At 32.6% G+C, this 9,875-nt stretch overlaps 1 protein-coding gene across 1 annotated transcript in view; it reads left to right on the top strand.

Annotated features, from left to right (window-relative positions):
• The window catches only part of LOC107719710 (E3 ubiquitin-protein ligase RNF123-like), a 146,096-nt gene that overhangs the window by 22,288 nt on the left and 113,933 nt on the right, over positions 1 to 9,875 (top strand). The window contains exons 24-28 of the mRNA XM_016527196.1: positions 1,349 to 1,494; positions 7,460 to 7,543; positions 7,658 to 7,765; positions 9,237 to 9,414; positions 9,507 to 9,581. Coding sequence (XP_016382682.1) covers positions 1,349 to 1,494; positions 7,460 to 7,543; positions 7,658 to 7,765; positions 9,237 to 9,414; positions 9,507 to 9,581 — 591 coding nt within the window. The remainder of the gene's footprint in view (positions 1 to 1,348; positions 1,495 to 7,459; positions 7,544 to 7,657; positions 7,766 to 9,236; positions 9,415 to 9,506; positions 9,582 to 9,875) is intronic.

Raw genomic sequence — 9,875 nt, 5'->3', positions numbered from 1 at the left:
GGGTTTGGAACGATATGGGGGTAAGTGATTAATGACAACATTTTCATTTTGGGGTGGTGTAACCCTTTAATGGTTTGTTATTTATTGATTGCTTATTTATTTATTTATTTAGCAGTTTCCCAACACCTGAAAAATATATATATTTTTTTTGTCTAGTTTCCCAGTGAAAATATCTAAATATCCATTTTCTCTGAAAAAATTTTTAATAATTAAGTATTTTTAATTTTTTTGCTAAATATTGTTGTTTTTTATGAAAACAAATTTTAATTAATTTACTTGAAGCAAAATTGAGTTCTTAAGACCCTTTCAAGGTCTCAAGGTTTCAAAGTGTATTATTATTTATATGTTTACCTTTTACATTTACATTTAGTCATTTAGCAGACACTTTTATCCAAAGCGACAATAGAAGCAATCAAAACCGACAAAAGAGCAGTAATATGTAAGTGCTATGACAAGTATATATTTATTTTTTGCAGAAGCCCAACACTTGGAGAACAAAGTAATTTTGTTATTCTTAATATCTTTACCCCCCGTTTGTTCCCAGTAAAATATCTAAATATACATATTATCTGAAAACAAACCTTAATAAATTAGTTGGAAGCAAAATGTAGATATTGAGTCTTTTCAGAGAGCGCGTCTTCTTCTCATCCAGTTAGTACATTTTATTTAAGAATAAAATTAACAAAATTGGGATTTTTTTTCCCTTTTAAACAAGGGAGAAAATGCATATCATATGAAAGCAATATTATAGATATAATATAAAATAATGTTTCGCTTCTCGGTTTATTAATTCTCAATTTATTTGAAACAAAATTCAAGATATGAAGTCTTTTAGAGAACGTCTTCTAGAATCAAGTTTGTTTCTTATGCTATTGGCAAATCATTTTTTTTTTCTTGTTCAAAATTGACTGAATTTTTGTGCTATAAATGATGTAAATAAACAACTTAAAGATATATTAAGTCTAAAGATATATTTCATGCAAACAATAGTTTTACTTATGTAAATTTTATACGATTTGTTTTCAAAGCAATGTATGTGCGATTTTATTTAATTCAAGATATATTCAGATAATATAAATAAATATCTCCAGTAATATATCTTAATATCTTAAGCAGATATATGTTGTTTTAAGGATGTTTTGATATTTTTTTACAGGACAACATGACTTAAATACTGATTCAAAAAGCATGTTTTCAGTACATGTCAATCTCAATCCACAGCTTCACGGGAATTCACATGGAAACCAATTAGCTTAGAAATGAGCGTCTCAAAAAAGAAAAAACTGAACTCAAGGGGAATATGACGCGGATTTAACCTCTTTTCTTTCTCCCCCTCTGCCGTCTCCAGTTGAGGGAAGCCATGGTAACGATGGGCTGTTGCTGGGGCGACCGTTTGAAGAGCCTGACCAGCCAATCACAGAGAAGTCGCTGCTGGAGATTCTGGACGGGGTTGTGATGATGTACAATCTGAGCGTTCATCAGCAGCTCGGCAAGGTACGGCTCTGAGAGACCTGCGGGACACGGGCCTGGGGTCTGACCAATGCTCTGGCTTCATGACATTCGAAAGAGTTTGAGAGCGTCACACATCAGTCGCGTCTGAAGATGAAAACCTGTATTTGAGGTCTAGGGCTGAGAAATTGCTTCATTATATAGTGCACTTCATAATGCAATACATCTGTCCTAATTGGGCGAAACTCACTTGGGCAAAGAAAAAAGATTGGGCAAAAAAAAAAATCTAAAAATGTTTAGGTTATGTTTCACCTCATAATAAAAAAAAAAAAGGTATTTATTAATGCAATATATAAGATTATTACATTATTTTAGAATTTTTAAAATCTAACTCTGGCTTAATGCCAGAAATAGACCAATACTTGAATTTAATTTATTATTAGATCCACAGCATTATTATTATTATTGCATTATTATTATTAATAATAATCAATTAATTAATTGCACGATGTGCAAATAGCAGATATAAAAGCAAAAATAATCAGTGTATAGTAGTTATCTGACAAATATTTTAAAATAACTTGTTGTTCAAAACAAAACATCAAACACATTTATTTAATGTCATGAATATTACACCTATAAATTGTGTTTTGGCAAAAAATAAATAAACAAATAAATAAAATGAAAAAAAAAAAATAATAATAATAATACGTAATAAAATAAATACTCATTTTTAATGATAACGTTTCCACTACTTTTGTACTTATATACATATATATGTGTGTGTGTGTGTTTGTGTGTATTGTATTTGTTTATGCAATATATAAGAATATAACATTTTCAAGCGTTTTGAAGTGTTGTTTTCTGGCAAAAATTTCAGTAAAATGTACTTTTACAGTATTATCTTTATTTTATTTTAGTATACAATGTTATATTGTATTTTGTTAGCCGTACCCAATTTAATATGTAAATTAAATAATTGCAAATTTAAATAATTTAATGTATATATTATAATAAAGTCAAGTATAAAATAATGAGTCTCGAGTTCAGTATTTACACTAAATCTGCGCAGATTTGGCTTACATGAACTTCCTCAAGAAAATAATTAATAAACATAATTTATGAAAAGTAACCCGCCAAACTGGCTGGTGATTTGACAGTGTTCCCCGCCACAGCTGATTTTTACCCGCATTTGGCGGGTTGGCGGGTGTTAATTTCAAACCCTGTGTATATATATATATATATATATATATAAGTAAGGACTTTTTTCCCTTTTGATTTGAAAGTTAAATCAATTGGATATTTATTTGTAAGCGACAAAAAAATCCTCATCCTTCATTTTGCTCTTGAGCTCCTTCAAGTTCACTTGCATGGATTTTGCTAAAAAAGCTCCTCTTTGATTTAGAGAGGGTCTCGTGTGCCAGCTCATCTCGACCGACCCACTCCACTGATAAACGCTGTTTGTCGACGTGTCGTTGCTTTCAACAGTGAGTCACTGCTGGGTAAAACACAGACTCTGTCCTGCCAGCAGCCGTTTTAATGTTTCACTCTCACAACAGCGAGGAGAAAGGAGTCAAACAGAAAAACTGCGCCTCACTCAATGGTTGTGAAGTCTATATAATTTATGCTCTTTGTAGAGTGCTTCGCTCGGCAGAGTTCTGCAGCACATCAACCTTTGTCTCCCCGTGTGTGTCCTTACACTTGAAGAAAAGGGATTTCAATCACGGAGAGTGATTGCTCTCTGTAATAAAGAGATTCTTGCTTTTTCTCTGCCTCTCATTGCTGAATTCCTATGCATATCTAGCCTTTTTTTTGCTTTCTGTTGCAGTTTAGTTCATCCAAAAACGAAAGTCCTGTCATCATCTCCTCTTGTTCTGATCAAGTTTTGGCTGGTCCAGAAGAACATCTTTCTCCATTGATGGCCATTCAAAAGCAGCCATGAATTATACACAGTGGGATTCGAGTGTTATTGTAGAGGAAAGATTTCCTGTGAAAAATGACTAAAATATTGTATTTTTTTCACATAAACCTATAGTATAACTTCTGAAGACTTGGAAAAATAGTGCATAAGTCATATGCACTGGCTGCATTTATGGTGCTTTTTAAATCATTTTTTTGGAGCTTGACATCTCATTTTATTGTATGTCTCAATCTCTCCACTGAGAGTACTGTAAATGATGACACGGTTTTTCATTTTTAGGTGAACTTTTCCTTAAACATCGTCATCTGGAGTCCTTTGTTTTATTCATAAGGTTTTAATTAATCCTGCTGGCACTTTTGTTTTAGAAAATGATTGTGAAGAACCAATCAAATGCATTATTGAAATGGCTGAGAACTGACTGTCAGATTGTGAGCTGTGAGTAATTTATCAAACAAGCTGTCATTCATCAAAAGAAAAGTGTTACGTAACTATGGAAACGGTGCATCGTCTTGGCTCTATATTAATGGTATTACAACATCCCGCATGATGAAAATAATCTATTAGAGGAAAGGATAACAGTGTCATTGAGAAAGGAAAACAGTAGCATTCCAGCTCAATGTAACAGTCTAATTCCTGGAGATGGTGGGTGAATTTTTCAGTCATAAAAGGGATCTTATCTATGCACAATCAGCTTGTAACACTCCAAAGAGAAAGGAAAACTTGAAATCGCATCATATGACCCCTTTAAACATTTCAAAATAATCAGTCATTAAAAAAAAAAAAAATCAAAAGACACACACACACACACACACACACACAACCAAAATAAAATTAAAGAACTTAGAAAATCATGATTATGCTTAACTAAGTATTTTAGTTATCAAACACCTTTGATAGCTAAACATTCAAATACGTTTGATAATTAAACATGAAGATTTCAAAATAATGAGTCGTTAAAAAGAGCAAAAAACACCCACACACAAAACAAAACAAACAAACAAACAAACTAAATGGAACAGAGCAAATACAATTAATGAAAACCAAACCAAAGCATAAAAAGCAATACATAAATAAATAAATAAATAACAAAACAAAGAATAAAAAAGAATGAGACATAAACAGAACAAAGCATAAAAAACAGAACAAACCAAAAACAAACAAAACAACAACAACAAAACAAACAAACAAAAACAAACAAACAAAAAATAATGGATGAAAAAACCCCAAAATGAAATAGAACAAAGCATAAAAAAACAAAACAAAACAAATAATAAAAATAGAACTAGACATAAAAAAAAACAAAGCAAAGCATGAAAAAACATGATCAATTTCTATTTAATGCATAGTACTGTATATTATACCTATATATTGTCACATGCAGTTCTGGAGAAATAAAATTACTCCTAGGTAATTAATTTCCACACATGAGTGAATTGTAACACATTGTTGCATTGGTTGACAGATGGTTGCATTTTTAATATATGCTTTAATTCACATAATTTTAATCTCACACACAACAGTGAGGGTCTGACTGTTATTTTACGATTTAATAATACATAATGTTTCAGTTCCTAAAAATGCTACCAGTCAACTGGTGAGTAACACCAATTTATTTCTTTGTCAAAACTAAGATTTTTTCTCATCTGGCCCTTGTCCGAGTGTTCATTCTTGACCCTGTTAATTAGTCATTTAGCAAATCTTTTCCATCCAAAGCGATTTGCATGGTCAGTGTCCCAGGAGTAACCTCAGGTTAAGCATCATTCTCACCCCTTGTGGGATTTGAACCTGCAACCTGTTAGTCACCAGCCAAAATCTTTAACTGCTAGGCTGCAGCAGCAAGAAGAAGAAAAAAATCTGCATTGCTTTGCACTTCAGTTTTTAGAAGCACTTAATCCCAAGGTTTCTCAATGCCACTGCTGATGCGAATCACTGCACCAGTGGGGTTTGTGAGACACTTTTCTTTGTTTCTCTTTTAGAACAATATCCAGTTGTGAAAAGTCCTCTACAAGTCAAATTTAATTAAAATTGAAATGGATGGCATGGTAAGAGGAAGCAATTGTTGATATTGATGTGATCCTTCGATGACGAACCGTGGCTTTGGAAGCGAATTGAAAGTGGCTCAGTTCACGCTGTGATTTCTCTCCAGCGCTGTTGGATCCTGATGAGAAATACATTACACTGTAGTCCGTCAAGCAAAACCATCTGATTTGACTTAATTGGCTTGGCACAGTGGCGTCAGGAGACTTGTCTTTATTATTGATATGCAGAAGAATTCAGCCACAGCGTGAAGTGTCACCACCACACCTCGTCATTTCATCAAGCTGTAATGTACTTTTTTAAATTTCCTCCGAGTTTGAGAGAACTGCATGACCATAATCGCAATATAATCCAATACTCGTATTTTGGGAACAGCCTAAAGCGGTTTCTCAAATGAAAATGAGCTGCATACTGATTTATTTTCTTCATCCAAAGTGCGAAACATATTCTACAATTTTGTGAACTTAAAATCTTCAAGCTCAATTCATAACACAAATGCAAGTTGCATTCTCAGCATTGCCACAAGGAGTGCTATTGTTTAGCACATACTGACTTCTATCAGTTGTCTAAACAACAAAATCAGGTTTAGATCTAGATGCTGGATTTGACAACGTTTGTGGTATTACATCTTTAGTCAAGAATTTATTGAAGAATTGAGACTGAGGCTGATGTTATCCAGTAAATGGGATATTTAAGCACAATGACTTAAGATTGTCTGTGATTATTTGATTTTCATATCAGTCATACGACATTTTATTGTCAAACTGGCCATTTCTTGACTAGAATAAGCTGCAAAATGGACCAGACTTCATGCTTATAGTTAAAAACCTGGCACAGTGTGACTACATGAACAAAGAATAAAAAAATAACTTACTGCAACTATTAAAAACAAAGCTGAAATAACAGGAAAATATAAATATTAAACGGAAATCTAAAAATTTAATGAAAAACTGGAAAGAAATGCAACCTAGACAATCAAATAAAAATAATTATTTTAATGAAGTTGAACTACTTATGTTGCTAAAACTAAAACTTAAAAAAATCGAATGAAAGCTAAATAGAAAAATAAAAAAACTAATACAAATGACAAACATAAAATTAGTAACATTAAAGTAAAAATTTCAAAACGATAATAAATACTACAATAATATATAAATATTTCTAAAATAGCGCTGAAAGAAAAATAAACGCACATGCTTCTAGCTACACAAGTTCAATTTCATAAAAAAAGACGCAGTTCATAATCCAATACAGCTATGTGCATTCTTGCGATAAATCAAAGATTAATCTGTTTTAAAGATGTGATATTTATGTATTTATTTATTTGCTTGCTTGCTTGCAGAAATAGGAATCTCTAATACTAATGTTACTAAAATTGCTAACATTAAAATAAACATTTAAAATATAAAAGCGAATTCAAAACATTAATAAATACTACAATAGTATACAAATATTTCGAAAATAGCACTGAAAGAAACATAAACGCACACGATTCTAGCTACAAAAGCTCAGTTTCAGAAAAAAAAAGATGCAGTTCATAATCCAATACAGCTATGTGCATTCTCGCGATTGCCACAAGGGGCGCTAATGAGCATTTTCTGTTTTATGTAAACTGTTGTCAGCTACATAAGTTTTGAAGAAAATCTTGTTTAAAAAGTGAGACATTAAACATTCGAAGTGAACATTTGAACGGAACTCTATTGCCCCCTTGAGTATTAGAGATTATTTCCACTACAATAATGATTAAAACTGAAATGGGGCAAATCATTCATTATAACATAATTGTATATGTTTCTGGTGGTAAAGCAACCTGTTCGGCTGTATCAGGAGGGCTTGTGCTCTCTTCAGTACTGAAACCATGTCTCTGCTCACAGGACAAGGTTACTGTGGTGATAATTTTCCCTTACTTCCAAAATTGGTGGCTATTTTGAACTCCAGCAGAATGGCTAGCGATTATGTTGCCGCTCGAGAACAAGGGCAATTTTTGTACATGCTCTCAGTGAAACAGAGTCTGATGCTGTCTTTATATTTCTGTTTGCACGTTTTCTTCAGATGGTGGTTGTATCAGATGATGTTCACGAGTACGCCGTCGCCCTAAAAGACACAGACGAGAAGATCGCCCGATGCCCGAGCAGAGTAAGATCACTGTATTGAAGTGTTAAGTTGCATTTATATTCATAAAGTCTTAATTAAGAACACAGTTAAGCTCTGTATTTAATTAGTATTCATATGATTTTTTTTTTTTGTCAGAGACCGGATATTTTAGAAGAGTTGCAGAAGACCCAAAAAGTGTTTGCTGAAAAGCTGAACCACCTGAGTCGTAGGCTGGCCTGGATCAATGCCACCATCTACTCCAAGGTACTGTTGAAGACGCTGGCCAAAAACATAGGGTGAACCAACTGTCTCACTAATTTCAAGCAGTGTCATTTTTGTATCTGCAGCAAGGGATATAATTTTACGATGAGCCCAATGTGTGGTGGTCTGTAGACTTTTAGGGCTTTGCATTTACGATGTGCCCCATAAACTCCAGACATTTAAATTCAGCCTTGAAATGGCTTTTCAAAAGGGAATTTAGGAACAGGAAGTAGTATGTAAACTTGCAGTAAATGGCAATGCATTCATCACAGAACTCTCTGCAACTTAAATGGGGGTTGTATGATAACCATTTGTTCAATCATTAAGCTGCAAAAATTGCATATATATAAATCAATAAAATTATTCAATTTTAAAAGGGTAATATGATATTTATTTATTGTATTTACTAAGCAGCAAAAATTGCAGAAATATAAAACAATATTTATTTATTTATTTAGTAATAAGCTGCAGAATTTGTAGAACTATAAAGAAATATAAAGATAAAGATACTATTTATTTCTAAATATTTTTATACATATTTGTTTATTGATTGGTAATTTGATAATTTATTATTAGTATTTTCTAAAGAGGTAATGTTTGTTTGTTTATTTATTTATTATTTATTAAGCTGCAAAATTTACAGAAATATAAAACAATATATTAAATGAATCAATTTTAAAAGGGTCATATTTATTTATTTATTTACTTTCTAAGCTGCACAAATTGCAGACATATACAACAATAATTAAAACAATAGCAATTAATCAGTGTTAAATGTATTTAGAAATATAAATTAATATGTATTTATAAATATTTGTATTCATATTTATTTGTTTATTTATGGATTGATTAGGCTGAACACATTGCTTTTGGCAGAAATATAAAATAATAATGATTAGCCATTATTTATTATTCATTATTTATTTATTTGCTAAGCTGCAAAAAAATGCAGAAATGTAAAATAATAAAAGTATTATATGATATTTATTTATTTATTTTCTTCACTAAGATGCAATAATTGCAGAATATAAAACAATAATTAAAACAATAGCAATTAATTTTTTACAAATTTTCAAAAATGCATAAATAATAATAATAATAATAATAATAATAATAATCAGCAGCTTTAAAGTGGTCATTTATTTATTTATTTATGGGGGGGAAATCTGTATATAATATAAATGATAATAATTGACAATTTTTCAGAAATGGTTAATGACTATTTGGTATTCAGCAGCTTATAATAGACATGCTTTACAGGCAAAGAGGTTAGCCAGTCATAGCAGAAGTCATTTGTAAATAAAAGTCCCTAAATAGACAGAAGCAAGATTCAGAGGGGTGGAATTTTAATAGTATAAAACTAAAATCCGAAGTGCATTTCAAGGCGTTGCCTGCGATTTCTACATTCTCAGCAAAAGTTCAGATGGAAGCATGTGTATGTCCTGGTTTATTGAAATTATGTCTTTGAATGCAGGAGAAGATGCTGGATGTGTACTGGCTCCTGCAGGTGTGTATCCGCACCATCGAGCATGCGGACAGCACAGGCTCCCTGTTCACATTCATGCCCGAATTCTACCTCAACGTCGCCATGAACAGCTACAGCGCCCTCAAAAACTACTTCAGCCCCTCCAACTGCATGGAGGAGCTTCCAGGTCTCTCAGTTATTACTGGTCACAAGAGCTGCTAGTGTATGTGAACTTTGATCTTGAGCAGTTGTTTGTGTCGTGTGATGTTTGTCTCTCAGGTTACGAGGACACACTCGCTCAGCTTGCGGCCATTCTCGCCAAACACTTCGCTGATCCGCGCATCGTTGGCACCGGTAAGACCACTATAGCCCTTCATTTGCTTAGACTAATTCATAAACATAAATCTATAAATTCATAGACCTATCTATCTGTCCATCCATCAGTCCCACAGACTATTTATTTTTACATGTATTTGTCAATCCATCCATTTTTCCACCTTTCTGTCTGGCCATCTGCCCATCCATCCATCCATCCTTCTTTCCTTCCTTCCTTTCTTCCATCCATCCTTCCTTCCTTCCTTCCTTCCTTCCTTCCATCCACCCATCCATTCCAACGACATTCTATTTTTTCCATCCATCCATCCATCC

Source organism: Sinocyclocheilus rhinocerous, unplaced genomic scaffold, assembly GCF_001515625.1.
Source record: "Sinocyclocheilus rhinocerous isolate Xijiao unplaced genomic scaffold, SAMN03320098_v1.1 scaffold331, whole genome shotgun sequence".
NCBI lineage: Eukaryota > Metazoa > Chordata > Actinopteri > Cypriniformes > Cyprinidae > Sinocyclocheilus > Sinocyclocheilus rhinocerous.
The sequence above is the reverse complement of the archived record's forward strand: the minus strand, read 5'-3'. Positions and strand labels throughout refer to the sequence as shown.